Source organism: Lepidochelys kempii, chromosome 3, assembly GCF_965140285.1.
Source record: "Lepidochelys kempii isolate rLepKem1 chromosome 3, rLepKem1.hap1, whole genome shotgun sequence".
NCBI classification, from domain to species: domain Eukaryota; kingdom Metazoa; phylum Chordata; order Testudines; family Cheloniidae; genus Lepidochelys; species Lepidochelys kempii.
Genome location: NC_136382.1, coordinates 76,980,681 through 77,008,372, shown reverse-complemented (window position 1 = coordinate 77,008,372; position 27,692 = coordinate 76,980,681). Strand labels below are relative to the sequence as shown.

General features: G+C 44.0%; 1 protein-coding gene across 3 annotated transcripts in view; it reads left to right on the top strand.

The window, feature by feature from the left end:
* MCHR2 (melanin concentrating hormone receptor 2) overlaps positions 1–19,975 on the top strand; it is an 82,794-nt gene extending 62,819 nt beyond the window's left edge. For all 3 annotated transcript variants that reach the window (XM_073336855.2, XM_073336853.2, XM_073336854.2), the window contains 3 exons: positions 15,197–15,391; positions 16,408–16,527; positions 18,977–19,975. In XM_073336855.2, the coding sequence (XP_073192956.1) occupies positions 15,197–15,391; positions 16,408–16,527; positions 18,977–19,301 (640 nt within the window). In that variant the 3' untranslated portion in view covers positions 19,302–19,975. The remainder of the gene's footprint in view (positions 1–15,196; positions 15,392–16,407; positions 16,528–18,976) is intronic.
* Positions 19,976–27,692: the final 7,717 nt, after the last annotated feature.

The window sequence follows — 27,692 nt, the reverse complement described above, 5'->3', positions numbered from 1 at the left end:
GGGTTCCCCACTGTAGCCCTCACAGTAGGTGTCCCCAATATGTTGCACTGAAGTCTTGCAATCAGCTGGGGAGGCCCACTATCGATCGGCCAACTCCCTCGGGAGCCTCCATTCAAAAGAGGGAGCAGGGATCTGGTTTTGACAGGTAGTGGGCATGGGGGACACAGTCCGTACCAGGGCAGTGGACTGAGGGGGGGGGCTCCCTGCATTAACTCTGTTCTCCTCATGTCCCAAGACAAAGCATTAATCAGGATGCTGAGGTGCTGATGATCATATATTCCCATATCCTCCCCCAAGTTCACCAGCTCCTTCCAAATCACGTTCCTAAGGGTCTCCTTGGGTCAGCACTGCCCAGGGTTGTGGGAGGTAGGGGATTATAATTGGGAGGGCGACTGGCAGAGTGAGGACCATTATTCGCAAATGCGATAGCCTGTATGGACTCTGAGGTAGTCTTTTTGCTGATTTGTCTCTCTCCTCTTGCAAATTTCTAAGTAGGGTCACCATTTTCAGCTTTTCTGCTATAAATTCACACCCGGCTGTCTCTCAGTTCAAATGCTCTTGTAACTGCTTTTTCTCCATCTCCAGTTCCTGCCTTCCCTTTACTATTTCAGCCATGTCCAGATGTACATAAAATAATGCTCATGCAGCAGCCGCATCCTTTGCGCTACCCCATGGCATAATGGTTGTGCAATATTATTCAGACTCACTTCAACCAGGGGATTCTCACCCTTAAAGCACCCCCTTTCTCAGGGGTGTTTCCCCTTCTTCATTACCCATCTCTCTAACCTATTGCTTTTCTCCTGTCTCAAGAGAACAGCCAAGGGGTTTTTTTCAGCCATCTCTATTTCCCTTATCTCACTCTTGGTCTCTACCAAAAGCCCTTTCACACAGTCACAGTATTGTTATACAATCTTTACTTTTAAAGTAAAAGTAACTCTTAACTCCTTATTGCACAGTCCCACAGTTATTCTAAGCACAGAATAAGTTTATTCTTAACTTAAACATTACAGGTCATTACCAAATATTCTATGAGAGAGGGACCTCGCTAAAGAAGCTTAGTCTGAAAAAGAAAGAGAGAGTTTGCTCAGGTCTGTGCCTCAGTTTTCCCACTCCGGAGCAACTACTTAACAAGTACCACATGTTTAGGGTCACATGCTGCCCGTGTTCCTCCAGCAATTTGTTACCAAATTTGCCCATTTCTTTGGGGTATGCTCATTTATTAGGAAAAAGAATGAGGAGTCCTTGTGGCACCTTAGAGACTAACACATTTATTTGAGCATAAGCTTTCGTGGGCTAAAACCCACTTCATCGGATGCATGCAGTGGAAAATACAGTAGGAAGATATAGATATACATACACACACACACACACACAGGGAACATGAAAAAATGGGTGTTGCCATACCAGCTATAGTGAAAGTAATCAGTTAAGATGAGCTATTATCAGCAGGAGAAAAAAAAACTTTTGTAGTGATAATCAGGATGGCCCATTTCCAACAGTTGACAAGATGTGAGTAACAGTAGGGGGGAAAATAAGCATGGGGAAATACCTTTACTTTGTGTAATGACCCATCCACTCCCAGTCTTTATTCAAGCTTAATTTAATGGTGTCCAGTTTGCAGATTAATTCCAATTCAGCAGTTTCTTGTTGGAGTCTGTTTTTGAAGATTTTGGTGTAGAATTGTGACTTTTAGGTCTGTAATCAAGTGACCAGGGAGATTGAAGTGTTCTCCGACTGGTTTTTGAATGTTATAATTCTTGACATCTGATTTGTGTCCATTTATTCTTTTATGTAGAGACTGTCCAGTTTGACCAATGTACATGGCAGAGGGGCATTGCTGGCACATGATGGCATATATCACATTGGTAGATGTGCAGGTGAACAAGCCTCTGATAGTGTGGCTGATGTAATTAGGCCCTGTGATGGTCTCCCCGAATAGATATGTGGCCAGAGTTGGCAATGGGCTTTCCTGCAAGGATAGGTTCCTGGGTTAGTGTTTTTGTTGTGTGGTGTGTGGTTGCTGGTGAGTATTTGAGTGTGAGTATTTGCTGGTGAGTATTCAGGTTGGGGAGCTGTCTGTAAGCAAGGACTGGCCTGTCAAAAGGTTTTTTTTCTCCTGCTGATAATAGCTCACCTTAACTGATTACTATGATTATAGCTGGTATGGCAACACCCATTTTTTCATGTTCTCTGTGTGTATATATATCTTCCGACTGTATTTTCCACTGCATGCATCCGATGAAGTGGGTTTTAGCCCACGAAAGCTTATGCTCCAATAAATGTGTTAGTCTTTAAGGTGCCACAAGTCCTCCTCGTTCATTTGCTGATACAGACTAACACGGCTGCCACTCTGAAACCTGTCATTTATTAGGGTTACTCTTCTGGGGTTGTGGGGGGATGGAGTTCTGTAATTCTATCAATGTACGGCTTGTGTCACTTGTGTTCTCATATGGAGCTCTACTTCTCCCTTCTGCAAGTTCCCTCCCAATGGAGCTATCCTGCAGGGCCTAGGTTCCCCAGGGCTGGGTTCTTCCAGCCCCAGAATCAGATGAACACACACACACACACACATTAACAGAGTGCGTCTGAGCGGACCAGGTTAATCAGCACTCCCAAGCTGACCCCTTGTATGTCCTGGACTTAGCAGGCTGGGTCAAACAGCACTTCCAAGCTGTCACCCTCATATGCTGTGGGCACTGCACTGGAATAGAGTACGCCTGAGCAGGCTGGGTCGAGCAACACTTTCAATCTGCCACCCTCATATGCCCCAGGTTCATCACATCCCTATTCCCACTTTCCCGTTACAATTGTTCTGGTCGTAACCCACTTGATGAGCAAATCCCACAGGATTTTTGGGCGCTGCAGGGATCTTTAGCTTAGGTACAAGGAGTATTGCTAGAGAGAGACTGAGAGAGCTGGGTTCTCACCACTCCGTAAAGCTTGAATTGATCGGGGTTCTGAGGTGGTGGTGGTGGTAGCTGAGGGTCCGGAGTGCTGGAGACAGGCAGAGCCCCCAGCACAATCAATCAGGAGAAGATGAAGTCCCAGTGGAACTGATGCAGATTTTAGATCCAGGCATCAGAGCACTTACTTGAGCATGGGTTTTGTAGGGAAAGAACAATGGTTCAAGGGGGAACACTAGATTTGTTTATGGGTAAACTGATCATAGAATCATAGAATATCAGGGTTGGAAGGGAACCCAGAAGGTCATCTAGTCCAACCCCCTGCTCGAAGCAGGACCAATTCCCAGTTAAATCATCATGATGGCTCAAGGGAGTATACCAAAGTTGTTTTGTTCAGGCTAGACAACAGGAACTGATCATACCTGGATATGGGCAGCGTTCCTTCCAGGGAGCTCACAATGCAATTAGGCAGCTTCAATATTTTGGATAGCAATAAATAATTATTAGAATTGGTCTGATAACTACTGAGCTAGGTGTGTGCAGGCGTAGGTTCATTAACATCTGAAGCAGAGATTCCACATCATGCAGTGCTTCCCTGCGTTTCTGGTCCCAGAGTTCTTTGCCGTTCTTGCCTTGGAATCTCTGTTCTCCCTTCTGTATGCTCATAGAGATGCCTCCCTGTCCCATCTTTGATGCAAATGAGGCGAAGGGAGTTTCCTTAATCCTGTCACCTTTGTCCAGAGGCGTTTAGGTGTGTCTTTTCATTGCTTTTTGTAAGTCTTTCTTCTGACCCTCTTTGGTTCAAGCAGAAGCTGTGGCGGGGTGGGGGGAGGTCTTTCATGTGTCAGACAGGCTGGGTACTGAGCTCTGGTTCCCCAAGAACACAGAGAGCTGACAGGTAACATGACCCAAAGAGTTAAAAAGCTAAAGACTATCATTGACAGAGTACAAGAAAATATGAAGAAAATAGAATGAAGCATGTGCTGTATATCTTGAGTGTTTTGAAGGACAGGTGGAGGGTGATATCTTAGTAATATTAAAATATATGAACTTGGGTTGTTTTACAGTAGTTTGTTGAAAGAGGAGAGTATGAATGCTGGTGAACATTCAATGGTGGTCTGCACTAAGCATGCCAGTAAATGGTGCTTGGGAGAAAAGGTCCCAAGAAAACACTAAATTGCTCCTCTCTTCAACAAAGCCCACAACATAAAACAAATCTGGAGTTTCTTGGCCAAACCATTTTGCAGCTATGATGGGCCCCGAAAAGTTACACAATTTTGATACACTTTATAGTACAGATACATTTCAGGGTAGATGCATTTTGAATACACTGTCATTAAAGTACAGAAACATTTTCCAAAAAAGGAAATGGGCACTTTTTGAAATTCCTATATCTTTACAACTCCTTACCTGTTTTTTTACAAACGTCCCAGAAAAATTCTACCCAGGGTTTAGAGGCAGCATGTAAAATTTCAAGGGGGTCTGGCTTCTCTGGGGAAAATTTGAGCAATGCAGAAGTCAGAAAACCAGGCATAACAGAAAGTTATTTCCAACCTTGGCTATGAAGTGGGAAGCACCGCTCCATTATATGACAGGCCTTGCCTTGTTTCAGCCCTGTTAATGACTCTCAGGCACCTAACAAACTTAAGAAATATATGATCACAAATACAAATAAATGCAAGTACTGACTACTTGATAGCTTTGATCTAGACAACACTTTGATCCGATGACTGATGGCAACTGTGGTATATTATACTATACAGTTCTATGTGAAATACAGTACTGTGAAGAGAAGAGAATATTACTGGTCTTTTTGTAGTCATATAGAACATAAGAACATAAGAATGGCCATACTGGGTCAGACCAAAGGTCCATCCAGCCCAGTATCCTGTGTACCGACAGTAGCCAATGCCAGGTGCCCCAGAGGGAGTGAACCTAACAGGTAATGATCAAGTGATCTCTCTCCTGCCATCCATCTCCACCCTCTGACAAACAGAGGCTAGGGACCTTACCCATCCTGGCTAATAGCCATTAATGGACTCCATGAATGTATCCAGTTCTCTTTTAAACCATGTTATAGATCTAGCCTTCACAACCTTCTCAGTCAAGGAGTTCCACAGGTTGACTGTGCGCTGTGTGAAGAACTTCCTTTTATTTGTTTTAAACCTGCTGCCCAACAATTTCATATATTCAGTGCTTATAGTAGATTCAAACAGTGAGGGGAAATTCTTACCACTCCAGCCAACAAGAAGCAGGAGGTGAGGGGAAGCACTGAGATCTACTAATGAAAAGCTCTATATAATGTGATAGACCCAGGCCAGTTGGGTACAATAGAGTAGCCTTGTTGGGATCCACTGCTAATGATCCTCTCCCAGCCTAAGAGGGGGGTCCACAGGACCTGGAAAAGCCCATCCACTGCTAAAGATCCTCCCCCAGCGTAAGGGGGGGGGGTCCACAGGACCTGGAAAACCAAGTAATTACGGGGGACAACTAATGAACAACAGGACAGGAGTGCGGTCAAAGGGTCAAACGAAGGCAACTGGATGGAGACACCAAGCAGAGGACCCTGGACAGCTCCCACTGCTCCTCAAAGGCGTCAAGGGAGTCAGTGGATACACAAGAGTAGCCTTATTGGGATCCAGGAAGCGGGCGGGCGAAGCTCGCCCACTTCTAAAGGATCCCCCCTCAGCCTAAGGGGGGGATCCACAGGACCTGGGAAACCAAATAATTATGGGGGACAACTAATGAAGAACAGGGACGGGAGTGCGGTCAAAGGGTCAAACGAAGGGAACCGGACGGGGACACCGAGCAGAGAACCCCGGACAGCGCCCACCGCTCCTCGAAGGCGTCAAGGGAGTCGGTGGATACAGCAGAGTAGCAGAAGGCAGATATACTGGCCACTGGATGAACAGTTTTCTGGGGTTTTTTTGTTTTTTTTTTAAACAGAAAAGAAGTTTATTGGTAACACTTACAAGAATTACCAAAGGAAACAAAACTACTATGCAACAAAACAACGCAAACAGAAGGTATAACACAGCAGCTTTCAGGAGGGAGAAGTGTTCAGGCTAGCCTGGGCCCAGAGCGGGGTGGCTTCCTCGACACTCGTGGTCTTCCACCCTCCTGAGTTACCTGGTGGCCTAGAGCGGGGGGGTTTCCTCGACACTCGTGGTCTTCCACCCCCTCGAGTTACCTAGTGCTGCGCCCAGTGTCACCGATCCTCCCTCTCCTGAGAGTGCCCAGCAAGATGGGCACGGCTGCGGGGTGGGCGGTTTAGGGGTGGGGGATAGACACCCATGTATTATAGGACCCCTCCTAGATGACAGTAATGATGGTATCCACAGCGGCAACGGCTGGGGCTGGCGTCTCTCGCTCTTCCCCTCAATCAAAGGGTCAGACGGAGGGAACCGGACGGGGTCACCAAGCAGAGAACCCCGGACAGCGCCCACCGCTCCTCGAAGGCGTCAAGGGAGTCGGTGGATACAGCAGAGTAGCCCTATTGGGATCCAGGAAGTGGGCGGGCAGAGCTCTTCCACTACGAAAGGATCCCCCCCAGCCTAAGGGGGAGATCCACAGGGCCTGGAGAGCCAAATGATTATGGGGGACAACTCATGAAAAACAGGGACGGGAGTGCGGTCAAAGGGTCAAACGAAGGGAACCGGATGGGGACACCAAGTAGAGAACCCCAGACAGCGCCCACCGCTCCTCGAAGGCGTCAAGGGAGTCGGTGAATACAGCAGAGTAGCAGAAGGCAGATATACTGGCCACTGGATGAACAGTTTTCTGTTCCCTGACTGACCAGAGCAGGGGCTGCTCCAGGCTAATGAGAACACCTGACTCCAATTAACCTGCAAAGAGTCAGGTGAGGCCATTAAGCTAATGTGACCACCTGACTCTAATTAAGGCCCCTCTGATAATATAAAAGGGCTCACTCCAGTCAGGCAGAGAGGAGCCAGAGGAAAGGAAGTGTGGCTGAAAGGGCTGGTTAATGAAGACACCCTCAAGGGACCTACACTGTTTTGGCATGAGGCTGTAGGAGCAACAGAGACTGTGGGAACTCACTCACCAACCTCCATTGTTGGCTTATGATGAAAAGGGCTCAGTAGACTGTATCCCTGGCCCTAGAGAGGGAAGGGTTACGTGGAGGGTTGCAGCGAGCCTCTGAAGCTAGCATAAACCGCCTGGAAGTGCGGGACCCACGGTGGGGACAAGGTTGGAGCTCTACCATAATAAGTATTAGTATTAGTACTGTTATTATGCAAGTCAGCAGAAGAGGGAAAGCAGCACTTTGCTCTGCTCCCCCATACTTTAAATGCCTCAATATATTTACATTCTACACTGACTTGCTCTGATTTGCAACTATTCTAAGATTTTTCATACTGTCAATCATCCCTTTTTTATGTCAGATTCTAGAAATGCCTTTGCAGCTTCTAGTGAAAAAGACTGTTATTTTGACCATATTTTTTTGTGAACCAGCTTAGTTGTTTTACAACATAGAATAATGAAAGCAAATTTAAATAAAAATGAGTAACTAGGACACTGTATTTGTGTACGGAGAATGGGCCAAATTCCAATCTCAATTACATGGTCTAAATCCAGAGTAATTCCAAAGTTATAAGCATCTTATCAAGAGGTAAGATAGAATGAGTCCCAATTTGCACTAATGTAACTGATACCAGTGATATCAGGATCTGATTCTGTGACCCAAAAAATTAGATTAGTACACCCAGATCTACCCAAATTAGGGCAAATCAATGCCAGCTGCATTATAAATGTGGAGCATTTCAAACAACCCTTGGCATATAACCCATATCGTCTCATATCCAGATCACTCAAACAGTCTGTTATTTCTGTCTCCAGCATTGTGATTGTGAGACCACAATTAATAGTAATCATGGGGAAAACAACTGCCATAATTTTTTGTTACATGTCATATTCTGTCAGATTCCAGTGAAAAAGAGCTCGGTTCATTACACAACTTGAAAAATGAAAGAATGGGTTTTATAGCCATAGGCATGACTGAAAAGGGTTGCAGTCAGCTGAAACATGAATCTTCATTGCTCTGAAGTAAAATAAACAATATACTGTTTATGGGATGGATCAGTGTTCTGAGGAGGTACAAAGAAGCCACTTTCTAGATGGCTGGCTTGGGTGTTCAGCTCAAATGCTCAGGGTCAAACTGATTGCCAGTTTTTCCCCAACGTCTGAGTGGGGTGGATCTTGAGAAATTTTCTCCTTCCTCTGCAGCATGGGACTGGTTTGCCTGCTAGGATCATCTCACCAACCAATTCCCTGCCATTGCAGGGGCCTCTAACATTGGTGGCACCTCAGTCTCTTCTCTCCCAGTGGCACACAACAGATTAGATTCCTGAGGATTTGAAATGCTGACGTCACTGGGCTCAATATAAGGGTATCTGGATGAAATTTAACAGTATCTGATATGCAGGTGATCAAGCTACATGATCTCGTGGTACTTTGTGGCCTTAAACTCTACGAAACTATGACTCTATGAAGGCTTAAGATACTTTTATATCTAATTCACATAAAATGTAAAGATGATTTATCTCTCTGTATACTTTCCTGGACCTATCACTATAGTGTATGAGTGTCTAGTATAGGAAAGTTGTTACTACATGGTTAACCACAGTTTCAATTATTTATCGTTAAGTTTGGACAGGAGCATTTCAGCTCATTTAGTCCATCCACCTGTATTATTGGGTGATAGTGGGAGACAGTGTTAGTAATCTTAGGTTTTTATAGCATCTACACTATTACATTCCATGAACTCACATATCAGGTTATTCCATTGTCTACTTAACCTCAAGGTTTCAATATGATCGATACTTCATCTGGTAGTTGTTTAACTCAGCCTGTGAAGATCCATAGTAACTCACTTGTCTTTAGTAGAATTACTTTAGATTTGCCCCAGTGCAACTGAAAGCAGAATTTTGTGCTCAGTTTGCAGAGACTACTGTTAAAATCATACATATATGTGGCTTTATATATTTGTTTACTGGCAAAATTCTGCTGTTATATGTAGTCATGTAAATCAGGAATAACTCCATTGAGAGGATAATCAGGTCCTTTATTTGTAATAATTGTAGTTTACTGAATATACAATATCTACATGACATTTTCCTTGTGAAATGGCATGTCAGAGATACTAGTTTTCTGATAAAGAACGTTTATTGCATAAAGTAGTTGTGTTTCCTCTGCAGTTTTCCAGTTTGAAATTACAACAGTAGTTGTAAGTAGTGGTCACCAACTGATAGATCGCGATCAACTGGTCAATCGCGGAGCCTCTGCCAGTCGATTGCAATCTCCAGCCACTAAAACTCCTGCAGCACAGTGAGGCTAGGGCACACTCCTGCCTGCCCTGTCCCCATGCCGCTCCAGGAAGCAGCCAGCATGTCCCTGAGTCGGGGGTGAGGCAGGGGGTCTCCATGCACTGCTTCTGCCTGCAAGCACCGCCCCACAGCTCCCATTGGCCAGGAATGCGGAACTGCAGCCAATGGGATCTGTGGGGTTGGTGCCTGCAGGGATGAGCAGCACACAGAGCCATGTGCCTCCCCACACCTGAGCTGCAATGAAGGAACATGCCAACAGCGCAGGGAGTGGCACGGGGCCAGGGCAAGCAGGGAGCCTGCCTTAGCCCCGCTGCACCACCGCCTGAGGTAAGCGCCGCCCGGCGGGAGCCCGCTCCCCTCCGCTCCCACACTCCAACCCCCAGTCCTGAGTCCCCTCCTGGAGACAGCACCCTGTACTGCCTCCCAGAGACAGCACCCTGTACCTCCACCCGCACCCCAACCTTCTGCCCTGGGCCCCTCCTGGAGCCAGCATCCCGTACCCCTTCCTGCACCCTGCCCTAGCCCTGAGCCCCAGCACCCCATACCCTCTCCTGCACCCTGAATCCCATCCTGCACCCCAACCCTAAGACCCCTCTCAGAGGCCACAGCCCAAACCTCTTCCCACACCCCAACCCTCTGCCCCAGCCTGGAGCCCCCTCCTGCATCCAAATTCCCTCCCAGAGCTCACACCCCTCACCGCCTCCTGCACCACAATCCCCTATCCCAAGCTTAGCCTGGAGCCTCCTCCCACGCTCCAAACCTCTTGGCCCCAGCCCAGAGCCCACACCCCCTCCCACATCCCAAGCCCCTGCCCCAGCCCAGTGAAAGTGAGTGAGGATGGGGGAGAGCGAGCAACAGAGGGAGGTGGAGATGGAGGGAGGGGTGGGGCCTCAGGGAAGGGGCGGGATAGATCCTGGGTTGCACTTAAATTCAAAAATTGATCTTGTGCTTAAAGAGATTGGAGACCACTGCCTTAGAAAAAGGGTGAGGCATACTTGTTCGGCAGTATGTGAAAGCTTTCAGCCTTATCGCTGATATTGTAGTTGCCTAGTGTACCTCAGTCTGAAGGACTGTCAATCCTGTCCATTCCAGGAGCACTAAAACTCAGTTAATAGTAATAAAAATTCTATCAGCCTTTCACCAATTGGCCCTTTTATTTTTTCTCTTTTTAAGTGTCTTACACTAGTAGGAGTCTTAAATAATTTGACTTCAAAACATTAAGGTGGAATTTTCCAGCGTGGGAGGGCGGGGAGTGATTTACTAATAACTTAGAAAATGATTTCTATGAATTGTTTTGCTTCTTGATACAGACGTTTTTGTAGCAGTTAGCAAATACTGAATTCCCAATTTTCAAAAGGCTGCTATGATTATGAATCCACTATTTCAGTCTTCTTAAAGGATTAGGGGCCAACCCAACTCCCATATAAGTCAATATGAATTGAATCAGGCACACGGTTCACTGGGTCTATCTAAAAATTCTTTCCAGTTCAGAATCCATTCAAGTAGAAAATGGGCATGGGGTATCTGGACAAGGAAGAGTAATATTGTTGAACCGTTTGGTAGAGCTGGGCTGGTTTGAAAAAATAGAAATCTTTTTCACAATTAAGTGCCTGGTTTTTTTTCTTTTGGTAAACTTTAAAATTCAATACTTTTCAACTAGCTCTGCTGTTTGGTATTGGTTTAAGAAATAGGACCCGATTTTCTTTCTGGGTTATAGCCCCCGTGCACCACTTCAGGGGCAAAACTGCCATAATACCCAACAGAGCATTCCCCTGGTAAAGAGAACTCTGCTGGCACATCTGCACTGCCTCCCCTATTCCTGGCATAGAGGGTGTGTTGTGGGGGAGGAAGTGGTGGAGCTCTGCCACAACCATTCTCCGCTGGCAGAAGTTTCATTACAGGACCTTAAACTAGTGATGGATCTTAGAGCAGGCTGGCTGCTGCTCTAAGTCTCATCAGGGCTGGGACTGGACTCAGGATCAGGGAGCTCCCTGATGCCCTCCTCCTCCCTCAGAGGAGTGCTCCAGTGCAGGCGAGAATCTACCCTTGCATGTTAAATGCAGAGCTATGGTACTGTTTGGGAGCACTGTCCAGCACATTTCCTAGGTTTGGAAATCAAATATTTTAATTACTTGCTGTTTTTGCAAGGCATGCAGAGAGCTCTGAGACTGCCCCATTGCCTTCATCACCTTCCCATTCTAGCCAGTTGCCCTAAAGCACTACTCTACAGCCACTAGTGGGAAATACAGCCTCCTTCGATGCCATCATTAGTCCCCCTTGATAAGTCAGTTGGTAAAGGGTAAGGAAACCAGAGGTTCCCTTTTCCTGACTTAGAGCAAAGATATCACCTCTGTAACACACCTGAACCCAACTAGAAATGGGAACTCTAAGGAATTATACCAAACCCAGCTTTTTTAATTGACAAAACAATGGGCTGTTTCCTCAGATGCAGTGTGGCTGCTTTGCACTGCACTACCTGCATTTTGTGAATGCACACACTTTTTGACCAGCACAGTGAGAATCATGTCAGTGCAAGGGTGATTCTGTTGTGTGATTCTAATGACAGAGCCACCATAGAGGTTTGTACACCATACACTCTCCCTGCAACATACACAACAGGGAACGGAGGGTAGATTGGTTGGGATGTAATTGTGCCAAACTGACCCTTAGCTATGTTTACATCCCCTTGTGACTGTGACAAGCTAGTATATATTATAGTAATTCTCATGCTTCTCTAATGAAGCACATAGAATCACGATTCTATGATTCTAATGAGGAAGACATACAAAACACGGCAGCAGATTCCAGGGCAGTGCGTGTGGAAGCTTTACACCATCTCTGGAGACCATACGCTGATTTGTACTCTGTGCATTTTGGCCCTATTCATGGTCTGCCCCACATTTCTCGGACTCTGCCACTGCAGTGTGGAAAGATGCAGACAGAAAAGTAGAACTTAATCTTAATTGTTTTCACCGAGAAAATGGAATTTCCCTGCATAGATTCCAAAATACCTGGCACCATTCTCCCCTACGAAATTATTTACAGGTTAACCCAGCTGCGATGTTAGTAATAGCATTATCACCCTCAAGATCTGACCTTAACTGGAATGAAAAAGGATGTCAAATGCAATGTACTTAAGTGTCTATCTTATACATTCCTGAGTAAACATTTAAATGTTACATCTCTGCCATATAAATTGTTTCATTTAATCTTCTGGATTTTAGCTCAAGAAGAGACAACTTTAATCCACTTTGAGCTTTACAAAATATGTAGGTCATGAAATTTCAATTGAATTTATATTGTAGCATTTGTAAACTGTGGACAGCTGTAGGTTTACTTGTGAGTTAGTGAACTCTCTGAACTGTTCAGAATCTATTTCATTGGCAGTAGTGATAGTAAATCTTTTAAATTCTACAGACACAACTACAGCAGATTTGAGGGATCCTATTACTCAAATATGTCAGATTGGCCTTTAATTATGTTGAAAAAAAAGTCTTAGGTACACTGTTATATCCCCATCCCCTTCCAGGAAATAATTCAGTCTAAAGTCTTCTTTTTGTGTATTCCTTTTAGGGATGAGTCCTGAAACTGACTTCTTCCAGTACCATCATTTATTAAAAGCCCCCATCACAAGCAGTTAAAGGATGTGGTTGTAACCGTGCCTTTGTGGGTCACAACTGAGCATACCAAGTTCAGGATAAACTGCTGAGAAATAGGGCAGACTCACCCCAAAACTGGTGGTTATTCTCTCATAAGATATACCAAACCAGCAACAAAAGTAAACATCTGTTTCACCACAGTGGCTAAAAAGAAGTCAGAAAAGCTGTCTCCTTCGGCATTCCAGTCCTTATATCACCACAAAAAACACTAGACTTACTGATGAGTGGTTATTTAAAAACAATTTCATCAAACAAAAGAGTTCTTCTGATCCCAAAGGACAAACCCCATACCCAGGGAAATATATAACTTAGATCTTACCCAATCACACTGTTGCCAGTCCTTTAGTATCTAAAATCTAAAGGTTTATTTATAAAAAGAAAGAAAGGTGAGAGTTAAAATTCGTTAAAGGAATCAAATACGTGTAATAATTGCAAAGTTCTTGGATCAGGGTTGTAGCAGTAATGGAATAAACTGCTGGCTTGTTAAGTCTCTAGTTGTTTCCAAATACTTGGAAGGTCCTCAGTCCCTTGGTTAGAATGCTCCCATTTTTAGTAGAAGTTCATGGTCCAGAGGTTTGAGCAGGAAAGAGGCCAAATGGAGCCTTTTGTATAGTTTCTGCCATGTGGAGGGAATCCCATTGTTCTCACTGTGGAAAATTGCAGGTAACAAGATGGTGTTTGGAGTCACATGGGAAAGTCACATGTCCATGCTTGATATGGTTTAGTCAAAGCAGAAACCATTACTCATACTCCAGCTACAAAGTTCACAGGAAAGTCCATTAAGTGTAGATAGGCGTCTTCCATTGTGAGTTAAGTGTTCTTTGATGGGCCATTTTATTGAATAGTCCCTTCAAGATTGTTAGGGGGCTTATTCCTTCACCCACTTACTTCCCTGGTCCTTCTCGCACGAACAGAGAGCAACAATACCCGAAGTCCAAAGCTGCAAACAATTTGATGATTATTGGGGTGAACTTCCAGCAAACAATAATTCCAATTTCCTTCCTTAGTGTCCCCCATCCCAGCTCTGACACCACAGAACCTTACCTGTGTCCCTGTTCCCATTCCCTGTTCCCATTCCCCCCCCACTTAGCAAAACATGATTCCAATTCACCCACCCCAATTCCCTGTTCCCATTCCCCCCTTACTTCCTGATTGACTGCAGACTATATAGTAAAACTTGAGTTCTGCTTAGCTATACCTTAACCAATCATTTTACTGAAATTTAACTAACCAAGCCTAACCTAATGTAACACGATTATTTAACCAATTATATCCAACCACCTTAATTAGTTTACACCCAGCAAAATTAATTATACAGCAGACAGAAACAGTCACAGAACCAGACAGAGATTATATAGACAAACAATAGGGAAATGGGGACTACAGTGGTAGAACAACAAAGAAATGAGGATTTCACATCCCAGCTATTGATAAGTGAGTTCTTGCCAGACAGGATGCTATCAAAGTAAGTTTACTTTTACATCTTCTAGGCACTTCCCTTTCTCTGAAGGTGATCGGCATTATCAGGACAGGATTGTATTCCTAATAGCCCAATAGCACCATATTTCAATGTGACTAGTTTGGAATGTAAGGATGTGACCATTCGCTTCCCAGCTTATGGCTGCCTCTGCTGCTTAGCTGGAGGCCTTAGCCTAAGAACAGGGCCTCAGATTGTCACAGTGAGAAAAGGCCTTATACAGTCAGACAGTGATTTTGATTCTTTCTTTCATACCTCTATAGCTAAGTGATAAACATATACCTAAATTCTTAAAGTATAGACCTTTGCAGACAGGCCTGAATATCTATATCCTAACAAAGATGTGCAGGCTAAATACTTTGTGGATGTTACCACAGGAGCAAACATTTGAAATCCAGGTATAAAGTCAATACTCAGAACTTCAAATACCAAAATGATACATGAATGCAGATAGCATAATCATAGTCAGCAAATCATAACTTTTCTAATGACACCTTACTTGACACACTTTGTGTAAGATTTGTTGCAATTATATAACAGTGGTGGCAACAAAGATCTACTTGGTCATATTTTAATAGTGGTAACCAAAGCGTAATGACTCATAACTGCAGTTGTGGACTGTTCAGAGAACTGCTTGAATAAACTGCAGATTCAAAGTGCTTTTTCCTCCTGTTTGTAGCATTATATGACTTTTAAAAAGCAGCTTTCACTTTTGGCAATGGATATTTTATTTATTACTTTAGGGACAACTATATAAACTTCCTAATTCATTTTATATTTTCCATTATATTGTTCTGTTACCTGTTTTTGCAGGTACTTGGCTCTTGTACAACCATTTCGCCTCACTAGCCTGAGAACAAGATCCAAGGCTATTCGAGTTAATATATGCCTGTGGGCAGCTTCACTGATCCTGGTGTTTCCTGTGTGGGTCTACTCAAAAGTAATCAAATTCAAAGATGGCTTGGAGAGTTGTGCTTTCGATCTAACATCACCTGACGATGTACTTTGGTAAGGTTCTAAAACTACAAGTGCCAGGCCCTCAGTTGGTGAAAGAGTCGTTCCACTGACTTCAGTTCTGATTCACAGCAGCTGAGGTCCAAGCCCATTTTGTCTGCAGCATTCCTTTCAGTGACATGAGGGAACAGAAGAATGAGCCAAACTTTGGTGTCCTGCTTGGCAGTTCAGAGTGCTATCTCCACTAAAGTAGTCCTAGATATTATTACGAATATTGATGGCCTCAGCACAACTGAATGCAATGGAGCTACACTGATGTGCAGCAGCTGAGGATATGGCCTGGAGTGCTGAGTCTCTGGCTGGAATTAGGTACCTTCTCTTCCATATAGAGATCTCTCAGTGCACTGTCTGTCCAGGCAGGCTATGCTTGTTTGAGGCTATGGCCCATGAAAAAATTAACCTACATTCTCCAAAACACACACATGGCCCTCCAGCATCAGGCCCTGCCCAGATTTCTGCCTTATTTATAGAATTGTCATTTGGGAAGAAAAATAAATGAAGGTTGGGATTTTCAGATGTGCTTGGCATTCATAATAATGCTAGGAACTAATGATACAAGAAATCAATAGAAATTTTACCATTGACTTCAATGACAGCCGAGTTAGGTCAACCCTGAGCACTTTCGAAAATGTTGATACTCTACTGAGTTCATATTTGTATGTTTCATGTTCTTTCAGAATGATACCCAGAGTACATGAGCCACTAACTGTACACTACATATCTTGTCCTATAATTAAATCACAGCCAAAATGTTCAAAAGAGGCCTCTGATTTTGTGTGCCTCAATTTTTGAGGGCCTAGCTTGAGTGTTTTGGGAGTTTATTCTCAGAAGTGCTGAACACTCACAGCTCCTCTTGACTTCAGTTGAGGTTCCAAAAGTGAGGTCCTAGGACACCCAAAATCAGAGGCCACTTTCTGAAAAATGTTGTATATATTTTTTGTCCATTTCTGAGGTTATTTATATGCATTATGTAAACACGTTGTCTGTTCTCTCTGCATTTTGTTTTCCAGGTACACGCTTTATCTGACTATAACAACTTTCTTTTTTCCATTACCACTGATATTCATTTGCTATATATTGATTTTATGTTACACATGGGAGATGTATCAGCAAAACAAGAAAGCAGGATGGTAAAGTATTTTATATTTCAGATATGCTACTAGGGGTGGGAAGAATTTGTTCGCAGGGGGCCAAGTCCTGAAAGGCGCTGTATACCCTTCACTCCCATGATGTCAGTAGGAGCTGAGGGTATTCAGCACCTCAGACCAGACACACAGCACCTTGTAGTCTCAGGCCCATAATTAGGTTTGGTTTGGTGGGCAAAAACCTTCTCAGATACGAATGCTGTCTCATGAAGCTATGTGACAGAATTATTAATAGAAACTCTTTTAAAACATAATGAATTAAGGCTTATACATGTACATTGAGTTTAAACCCCTAAAGGCATGAGATCATTTTGTCTAACCTCCTTTATAACACAGGCCATTATATTTCACCCAGTTATATCTGTACTGAGCTTTGTCCCCTGCTATTCCAGCACTGAGCTGTGTCAGTATTTCCATTGGCTTATAACATTATAACAATATTTCCAGTATTGGCTTATAACATAATCCAAAAGAAATAGGTTCCTGGCTGCAATTGTGCATACAGTTTTTTATCTCAAAAAAGAATTATTTCTCCAAAATGTGATGGGAAATTGGTGTGGTTTTGTCTTTTGGTTGAAGCAGTTTTTTTTTAAAAGAAATGATTTCAGGTGCTGACTGAGTTAGAACTCCTGATAGCGAGGACCAAATTCTTGATTAGAGTTAGTTGAAAATTGGGGTGGAGGTGGGGGTGGAGAAATAGGAAGTTCAGAAATGAAAATTAAAAACTAAAATTTTCCATTGAAAATTTCAATTTTTGGCAGAAATTCAAATATTAAAAAAAATGTTGGTCAAAACCTGAAATATTTTGGCCAAAACATTTCCATTTGGAAATGCTGTGGGTGCCTTATGGGAGTAGTAGCTCAGGTTTCTCAAGCTACCATTCTCCTTTATGGGCCAGGCAACCTGGTCAAACTACATCTCCCAAAATGCACCATGATCTTCTCTCTTAGAGAGAAGAGGTGGTGTATCATGAAAATCCTTGTTCATGATTGTGAGGGAAAAATAACAGGACATAAACTCAGGTCAAGGCCCTGACTTTGGTCAAGCTTGCCTGCAGGCCGTAAACTGATATCCTGCTTGCTTATGTGTATCAAGGGGTAGGAGAAGTCACAGTGGAAAGTTCCCAAAAGGAACAATGGTTTTCTGTGCATAAGAGGCATGAAGGGGCAGGATGGAAAAGTCCCCAGGCAGAACAAATTTGTAATAGTCACGCTTATGAAATATATAACCATAACAGTTGTGTTAGAAAGGTCACTGACTGCAAAAGAACAGACAGTGACTAACAGGAGGGGCCTAGTTGGGGAGACACTTGTTTTTGCTTTTGACAAATGTTAATTTTGCAATGTATTCCAAATAAGGTAATTAATACGGAAGTATATGTAATTTGTCTGTGGTTTTAAGCTTTAAAAAGCTGTGTGTGCTTTGCATCAGAGGGTAGCTACTGAGAGTCGTTACCACCCCTCCACCCCCCGCGTTTGTAATCAATAAAGGAGCCTCAGGCTTGTTCTGATCCAAACACAACGAGTGGTTAATTTTTCCACGACATGATGAAGGATGGAAGATGTAGTCTGGCCAAGGAGCCAACCCATAGAAGAGAAGGGGGACAGGAGACCACCAAACTACAATATTCATGAGGCTTTGCAGCAGCATTGCCATCAAAATATTTTGGTTTTCGGACAAAATATTACAGTTTGGGGGCATTCCATTTTTCAAATTTTCCACAGAAAGCAGATGCTTTTAATGAAAAATTTGTTTAGTCAAAAACGCAATTGTACATTTAAAAAGAACAATTTCAATAGAAAATCTTCAACCAGCCCTAGTCATATCTCTCCTCAAGATCCCTTGTATACATGGCATACATGGCAGGCACCACCACCTATTGCAGAGGATTCTTCTTCCGTATTCTTCTCCACTCCATTTGTGGTGTCTTGCATTCCAGCGACTGCAGAGAGGGAATAGTGTGCATAGGTTCTTCAAAAATAGCCAACCCTTGCATAGTAGAGAGAAGTTTCCTTGCATCATTCCTATCAACCTCTTTAGGACCACATAAGGGCCAGCCATGATCTTGTGCCCTGTATTTGTGCCCCAGTTCAAACAATACAGTCAGAAGTAATTGTGGGCCCCAAATCTGCACAGTTCCAATGCTGAAGGGGCAGATATTTGTTCACAATATTCAGAATGATAGCAAATTGCCATCAATCAGGCCTATTAAAAAAAATCTTTTCAGTGCCACCTATACTAATGAACCCATAAGACCATATTGAGCCCTGACTGAAGCAGACACAATTCCCAGGAACTTCATTTTTATTTCAGTTGTGTTGTGTCTGCTTCTGTCAGGACTAAATTTTGCCCAAAATACACTGTCTTACTGATCTGTGCTTTCCTTTATATTATCTTCATTTAACAGTTACCAATCTTCACATTTGTGTTGCAGTTACAATACCAGTATCCCAAGACGAAGGGTCATGAGACTGACCAAGATGGTGCTGGTGCTGGTCGGTGTATTTGTTGTAAGTGCTGCCCCATACCATGTGATACAGCTCGTGAATCTTCAGGTTTCTCAGCCATCACTGGCATTCTATGTGAGCTATTACGTCTCCATCTGCCTCAGCTACGCCAGCAGCGGCATTAACCCTTTCCTTTACATACTACTTAGCGGGAACTTTCGGAAGCGTCTGCCTCGGTGCACCAATGTCAAGCTCAAGATGACAGAACGTGAAGTTAACAATATTGAAAACACACTGAGGTCAAGCTTTTAAAAGGAGGGGCTATTCAATGAGAGAGATGTATTACATACAGGTCTATTTTTATGGTTAAACTGACTTGGCCTCATTCCCTTCTCACTTATACTACTGTAACTCAGGAGTGACTTCATCATCGTCAATGGACTTACAACAGTGTAAAGCTAGGGGGAGAGAAGAATCAGGCCCACTATTTGGAAATTAGGGTACGTGGTGGAAGGAAGCTGTTCAAAAGTATTCTTTGTTATTGTCCAGTTGTCTCCTTAATGGTGAATACTACAAGCATAAAGACCAAAGTGAGCTTCTAAAAATGTGCAGTTCACTGGCAGTTACATGATAAAAGGACTGTCTGTGGCTGGTATGTTCAGACAAGTATTCAAGAACTGACATTGCTATTAGCGACTAACCCATCGTGTCCATGACATTGTGTGCGATGTCATGCACATGATGGGTTAGTTACTTATAACAAGCCAAAAAGTACTAACTTGCAACCGGTCTGAAAGCAGCACTAGCAGCTATTGATTTTCGACAATCATCTCCCCTTGGGTGCCCACTCCTGCAGCTATTAAGAGACAGGGGAGAGACAAAGCAGAAGGAACTTGGAGAGGAAGGAGGGTAATGCTTTCAAATTCAGCTTTGTACATGTGCTTACAAACGATGAAATAAGTGCACTAATATTTATATTAAATGTACATCTGAAAATAATAAACATATGTTTTGACAAAGAGCTGTGTGTTTCTGGGATCATTGTTTCTTGTTTTCAAAACCACCACTTCCAAGGCGGCCTTAAGAAGAGTACTCACTCCCTAAAGAGCTAAAATCTGCTCCTGCTAGAGTCAATGACAAAAAATCCATTCACTTCAATAGGGGAAGAACTGGGCCTGACATTGCCAAATGTTGCCAGCATCTTAGCTGTTTGATTTCCTTAAGATCACCATAATATAGTAAAACAATACTGTGGGGCCTGATCAAATTAGCAAAACATCCACTGAAGTATTGAAATCAATGAGAGTTTTGTCTGAATAAGCAGTGCATTGGGACCATGTTTACACAACTTGGCTAAAAGAAAAATATTTAATTTTTACTTTGGTAATACTGAAAACAAAGCTATGCTTGATCAATAGAACATTGCTCTAGGACATCGGTTCTCAAACTTTTGGTCAGGATCCAAAAGTGAGTCGCAACCCCCTTTTAATGTGGTCTCCAGGACTGGCTTAGACTTGCTGGAGCCTGCGACCAAAGCCCAAGGTCTTCAGCCCTGGGTGCCAGGGCTCACATTACTTTAAATAGTTTACAACTCATCATTTTTCCTACCTTTTTTCCAGGCCCCATTGTTCTAATTTCAGTAGCTCAAAAGTCAAATTGATATATATAAAGTACATTTATGCAGAGTAAATGTTTATTCCTTTATTTAGTGGAAAATTCTACATTAATAAAAATTAATAAAGGAATATAAACAATTTTTAAATTTGTATTTCTTTGTTAACCACCCAGAGCTTCTGGATTTATCTAAAGTATTCCATTTTACTGAAATAAGCATTGAAACTAGCCTAATTATGGGGGGGGGGGGGGTTTACAAGCCTATTTACTTTTAAATTACTCTGAAGGTCCAGTAGGAAATTTTGTATTACTTCCAGCTGAAGTAACTTTGAAGAGGGAATATATGGATCTGAAGGAAGAATCTGTCCATGTCTACAGGGGTAAAGTGTAACAGGCAATGTAATTACTTTTGTTACTGTAGTCAAACTGAAACTGTGTGCGTGTGTACGTCTACGTGTGCATGCAGGGGTGTGGAGGGTGTACGTGAGACAGCCACCTTCTTGGCCAACACACTGGGAATTGAATCAGACACCTCCAGAGTTAAAAATCATGAGCTGTTAGAGCTTGAGCTAAAGAGGCAAACCCCCTTAGCTGGGGGCTGTAACAGCTCATATCCTCTGGGAACTGGCACAGAGTGGGGCCTGTAAAACGCACCCACCAATGTGTTATATGGGTATTTCCCACCAGTGATAAATAATTTTGATGTAATTTTTCCAAGGAGATTATAATTTCATAATACTTCCTTGAAGAAGACATTTATTTAAAATTTCGTTAGCACTGCAGGTATTGACTATAGCTCTGGCTTCAAATAATTTGCTTTCTAAATGTGTACAAAACACTGTAATTAAAACACAGCTCCTTCTGTTAGGATCTATTAACACTATACTGCAGCTCCTTAGAGCTCTGCACTGCAACTACTTTGTTTTATTCAAAGTTATGGTAATAGGTTTAGAGAGAAACTTTGATGGTTAAATTAGAATGTTCCGCCTGAAAGTTTCCAAGATGCTCAACTGGCAAAAATAAAATCAAGCTCTTGTTAGACTTGTTGTGCAGTATGCACTCAGAGGCATTAAGGACCTGATCCTATTCCCATTGAAGTAAATAGCAACACTCTAGATCTTCATAGCACATGACGTCTATAAAGTTATATTCATTATGATGCCAACAGTGATGTCACTGCCCAGACTAAGTTATTGCCAGGCAGTAGGTGACAGGTTATTGGGTGCTTTTAAGCGGGAAATTGGAGAGCTCAGGAGCTGGTAATGGGAGGAGATGTGGAGCAGTTCCCCGCTATAGCCCCCATTCAGCAAAAGCACTTAAGTACACACTGAATTGTAAGTATGCAGGGACGGCATGTGAGAATGTGGTCAAGGGCTTTGCTGCATCAGGGCCTCAAGCCATCCATCCAAATTCAGCCCAGCTCAATGGAGTCTGAAAGTCACCATCATCTTACAGGTGTTGGGGGGATGGGAAGGTGTCTGTGTGAAATGGCTTGGTGGCCTCTGTCCAGTTCCCTGGGGACAAGTATTCACAAAACAATCATAAATGTAACTGACATCCTTGGTGGTGATCTCAGCAGAAAGTGCAAGGATGAACGATTACAGAGAATGAAATGTTCTCACCATTAGAAGTAGTTCCCTTCAGCACTGGGTTGTCACCCTGATGAACTAATAAAGTAAGTGTGCACTGCAACTGCCTATGCTGTACTGGGCCAGGCTGTGCAGAGCAGTAGTGTCTTTGTTTTCCTGCGCCGATGATCAGCATCTATCAGAATCACTAAAAGAAAGACCACAGGCTCAGGAGGATTTTCAGAGCAAAACAATGCAGTCAACACCAACAGCCGTCTAACCAGCACACTCCCAATGATTTCCCATCGGTGAAGTTTCATGAAAAGGCATACAAAGTAGCAAATGTAAATCTTTCTAGAGGAGTCCTGCACAATCAGAATCTGTAGGATGTACAGCTGAAATAGTTTGTTCCGAATATTCAAAATTTAATCAAACTACATGTGGTGTAGCGGCACGCAGACTATATATTTTAGTTTTAATCGTACTAATATTGGACATATGTACACTAGCTGAGGAAATATACATTATTATTAAGATTTAAGTGACATTTTTTTGTATTCACGTGGGGGCCATGGAACATGACACAGTGAGCTCCCAACTTCTCTGGGAAATCCACCATCCTCCTCCTGCATCCACCACTGCGTGACTACCCTTTCCCCTCCCTAAGTCAAAATCACATACAGACTACAGTGACCAGCTGAGAGTCAGAGCCAACTGCATATTGTTGGGAACCCTGAGAACAGAAGAAGATCCCGTCTGACTTAGACTGTGCCATTCCATCATTTGTGGATATCTGCAGCATGGACCTAGAGACAGCAATAAGGGTAGCTACCCACAATTGTTCTTCCTTACCTACTTATCTTGCTGCAAGGTCACACATAATGCAACCTTCAGATATGTTCAGGATGCAAACTATGCATCTGGGGATGTTGCTTTACCTGGATGCATTTAAGATTAGGGTCATAGTTTTTGGATGCATTATTTGAAAATGGTTTGAAATAGCGGGAAAGGAAACTCCAGCAGAAAATTCCCCCTGTGTAGGAACTCTGACATTACAAGACATACCTGTAATCATAAGACAAAGAAGATCCCTGATCCAGAAGCCTGCTGAGACCATGCATCCTACACAATCTCAGAGACTCTCAGAACTACCCGAAGGATGCATGCTACGTCATGGAATATAAACTGCAAATATTCTATGCCCAATTTGTTGGGGATGTTTCCCATGTGGGGTTGCCATTTATAATATTTTTTGTACCCATTTAAGAATTTGGAAAGTACCTGGGAGATCAATGACATGCTGCCTATCCCACACTATCCCCCCCAAAATAATTATTACATACACACACACACACACACACACATTTAGTTAGTGTTTCATTCGGTGCCTAGTAATGGATGGCACTGGTTCAAGCACATAAATTTTTACTTCATAGTTATAATTTAGGTTGTTCTTTTCTTTCTGATATGTTCTATCTGGTTCCCTTTTGTGTCTGTTCACCATTGTCTCCCCAAACCTCCTTGTCTCCCCTTCTTTCCTCCTGACCTTCATAATCCAACAAGTGTGTGGGTCCTACTGGTACCGTGTGGTCCCAGCAGATGGGGAGGAGAACATCCCCAGCAGTGCCTCATCTCACACTTTCCACCACTTCCCAGCTCCTTGGAGGTCTGGCTGTAGTTGTGCTCTCTGCTAGGTTATTAGACCAACTATGTTAAGTGTCTGGGACCCTCTGACCCTACACATGGGGTTCTATGTAAGAAAGTTTAAGCCTGGCTGAAAAAGGCCATTGTTACCATAGCATTTATATGTCACCATAGCATTTATATAGTAAACTCATTTAACTGTAGAAGAGTCTCACAAGTTGGAACAGGACTGGGTTGGTAGAGCTCTGTCTGCTGTCACACCTCAAAATCTAGAGGAGGCTCTGTGCTGTTCCGCAGAAAACTCACAGTAAATATTATTGCTGTTATCTTTGATACTTAGGGTAGATTTCTCATACTCAGAACCACTGTAAATCAGTCTGAAATGATCCTGGCTACCATATATAGATTCAATATGGATAAGACAGACTTATTATATATTCTTTGCTGAGCTTCATAGAGATACATATGTCCCCATCATAACTACAGATGACTTTAATGAGGCTCTTCAGCCAATAAGAGAGCCTCCCCTACTAACTTAGGCTTGATCTACACTCCAGAGTTAGGTTGACGTAAGGCAGCTTATATCTACCTATGTCAGTGTACACACTACAGCATTGCTCCCGCAGATACAAGTGCCCTACTACACAGTCATAATAACTCCATCTCCACGAGAGGCATAGGGCTTAGGTTGGTGTAGGTAGGGTGACGCAGTGTCTGTGTGTAGACATTGCGTTACTTACATCAGCTGTTGGCTAAAATTCTTGTCAATTTTACAGTTCCACAAACTCCAGAGACTCATGTCACCCATGTCTGCCTTTCTGATGAGAAAGGACTCTGAGTCTTGAAGATACAGTATTATTAAATCCTGAGATTAAGAGCTGCAGCATTCCTTAAAGACTCCACAGTGATGAATTATATTATGTAATGCAAAACATACTTCTATAAATTTAGGTGTAACAACAAAAATGTATTAAGACTGTACTGGACACACCACTGACTGCTTACAATTAAAGCTGTTCCTTCAGATACATGCTAGCGCTGTCTTAAAAATAAGGGCAAACTTCCACTCGAATTGTGAGTATATACTATAGTTAAACATGTGGAAAGAAGTTGACACAGGAATTAAAATGATTCGGGGCTTAGACAGTCAAACATTGGTCGAGAACTGCAAATTAGGATATTTACTCATGAATTTGGGCCTCTCATCAACACAGCGTTCAGGGTTTCTGAGAGCAGCCATGGTCACGAAGCAAATGATTTTATCATGGTGGAAAAGTAAACCAATGCACAGAATAGAATGATGGTACCCTGAACCTTCTGACCTTTTGACAAAAGAAAGGGTCACTTTCAACCACAGGGATCAACTGTACAAGTCTGAAGAAATCTGAGGCTCCATTTTTAGAAACATTTAACTAAGGAATCCCAAGGGCCCAGTGGCTGGTCTAGACTTCCTTCCACTTCCTCTTCCTCCCATCTCTTGACTCCACCCCACCCCGCTGCTTCTTCTCCCTGCTTCACACTACCCTTCCCTGCCTTGTCTACATTGTTGCCCAGTTAGTTGCCAAGTATCAAGTTATCTGAAGTTATGGTTTAATATTAAAATTGTTACAATATGCAAAAATGTTTTTAACAGTCAGGGTCCAGACATTCCAAGGGAAGAACAGAGGGTCTGAACCCCAAAGAATAAGCAATTGATCAACTGCTTGTCTGTGTGTATATATATATAGGATTATAAATGTCAGGTAAGGTCTTTTATGAAAGCTTGTAAAGTTCTGAACTTGATGATGTGACAAGGTTGGGCCAGATGGCTATAGGAGAGTAATTTTTTTTTTTAGGAGAGTAATTTTTTTATTTGCATAACACACTTACAAAACAAAACAACAGCATATGCAATGTGTAACACAGCAACTAATCACAATTGTTTTCTCATTAGCTTCAGGGGAGGGAAGTGTTCAAGCTTGCCTGGGCCCAGAGCGGGGGGGCTTCCTCGATTCTCATGGTCTTCCACCCTTCCGAGTTACCTGGTGGTCCAGAGCGAGGGGGCTTCATCAACTCTCAAGGTCTGCCACCCCCTCGAGTTACCTGGAGCCATGCCCGAGTGTCACCAACAATTCCCTCCTCTGAAAATACCCAACAAAAGGGGCAGGCTGTGGGGTGGACAACCCGGGGAGGGGGCACATGCACCCACGTGTGAAAGGACCCCTCTGAGATGGTGGTGTCCACAGCAGCAATGGCTGGGGCTGGGGTCCCTTACTCTCTCCCCCAATCAAAGGGTCAAAACAAAGGGAGCCAGACGGAGACACTGAGCAGAGAGCCTTGGACAGTGCCCACCGCTCCCCAAAAGCATCAAGGGAGTTGGTGGATGCCACCCAGAGGAACTCCGCCTGGATACATGAATGGACCGAGGATCGGAAAATGGCCCCACAGTCACAGGAAACTCCATCGGCCAACCTCCTCTCTCTGGTTTTATAGATGGCCATTTTAGCCAGGGCCAGGAGGAGGTTAACTAGGATATCCCGTGACTTTGTGAGGCCACGGATGGGGAGTGCATAAATAAAAAGGTGAGAGGAAAAATGCAACCAAAAATGTAATAAAAGATTTGTGAGGAGCCAGAACAGGGGCTTCAGCCTGGCACACTCCAAATATGCGTATGCCAGGGTTTCCCTCACACCGCAAAAGAGACAAGTATCTGGGATGGGGTTGAACCGCGCCAAGTACGTGCCCGTGATCACAGCTCCGTGAAGGAGCCGCCATCTGAGGTCCCTGATGGGCCTCGGAACCAAGGTGGAATATAGGCTGGCCCACTGGGGCTGCTCACCCTCCAAAGGTGGCAGAAGGTCTCGCCACTTTGTGTTGAGGGCATGAAGGGTGTGGAGCACGAGCGTGTATAGATGTTTCCTTGGCGCGGTTTGGAAGCTTACGGGCTGCAGTTCATGCAGCCGGCTCGCCGTAAAGGGGTGAGGGGGTCGATTGGGTCTACGGGGCAGGGGTCCAGTTAAAAGGTCTGGAGGGCCTGGGGTAGAGGGTGGGCTGGACATGCCCTCAAGCAGGACCCGATCGAGGGAAGCTCTAGCAGCGGGCGGCAAAGCGGCCTTCACCTCCTGAAGTACACGCCGGGGGGTACAAGGTCTGGAGAGCCCCATGCGCCGAGCGAGCATCAGGGGATCTAGCCAGTCTCCCCAGTCGTAGTCGAGGAGGTCTCTGACTCTCGTGACTTCTGCCAGGATCAAGCTCTGGTGCACCAAGCGGGACTCCGCCACCTGCACATGGAGCTGGGGGTTGTGTAGCAGGGGCTCCCCTCGGTGGCCGCCATGGACCTGGTCATTAAAAACCATTTCCAAGTCTGGAGGAGGTCCTGGTAGAAGACCGGCAGCCCGGAGAGGTCTCGCAGAAGACCTCCCAGACAGAGATAAAAGAGCTGCCAGTCATATCGGAGCCCTCGGATGCGGCGCAGAATGGTGTGCACCAGTATGCTCCACGCCGAACTGCCTGCACTATAAAGGAGCCTCTGTAGGGCCTGGAGGTGGAAGACGCAGACCTGAGTGTACAGACACTTCAGGCCCTGTCCTCCTTCCTTCAGGGGTAGGTGAAGAACCCCTACAGGGGCCCAGTGCATTCCTGACCAAAAGAACCCCAGAATCAATGTCCGGAGGTTGGTCAGGAAACCCGGGGCCGAGACCAGGGTGTTGAGCCAGTACCAGAGCTTGGACGGACTAGTTGATTAAGCACCAGTGCTCTCCCACGAAGAGAGAGACATCAGAGTAATCCCGACCATTTCTGGAGCCACTCTATCATCCCGCCCTCTAAAGTTTCCCAGTTCTCTGGCGGAGAGGGATGTGTGGCAGAAAGGTAAACGCCAAGGTAGAGCAGCGGACCC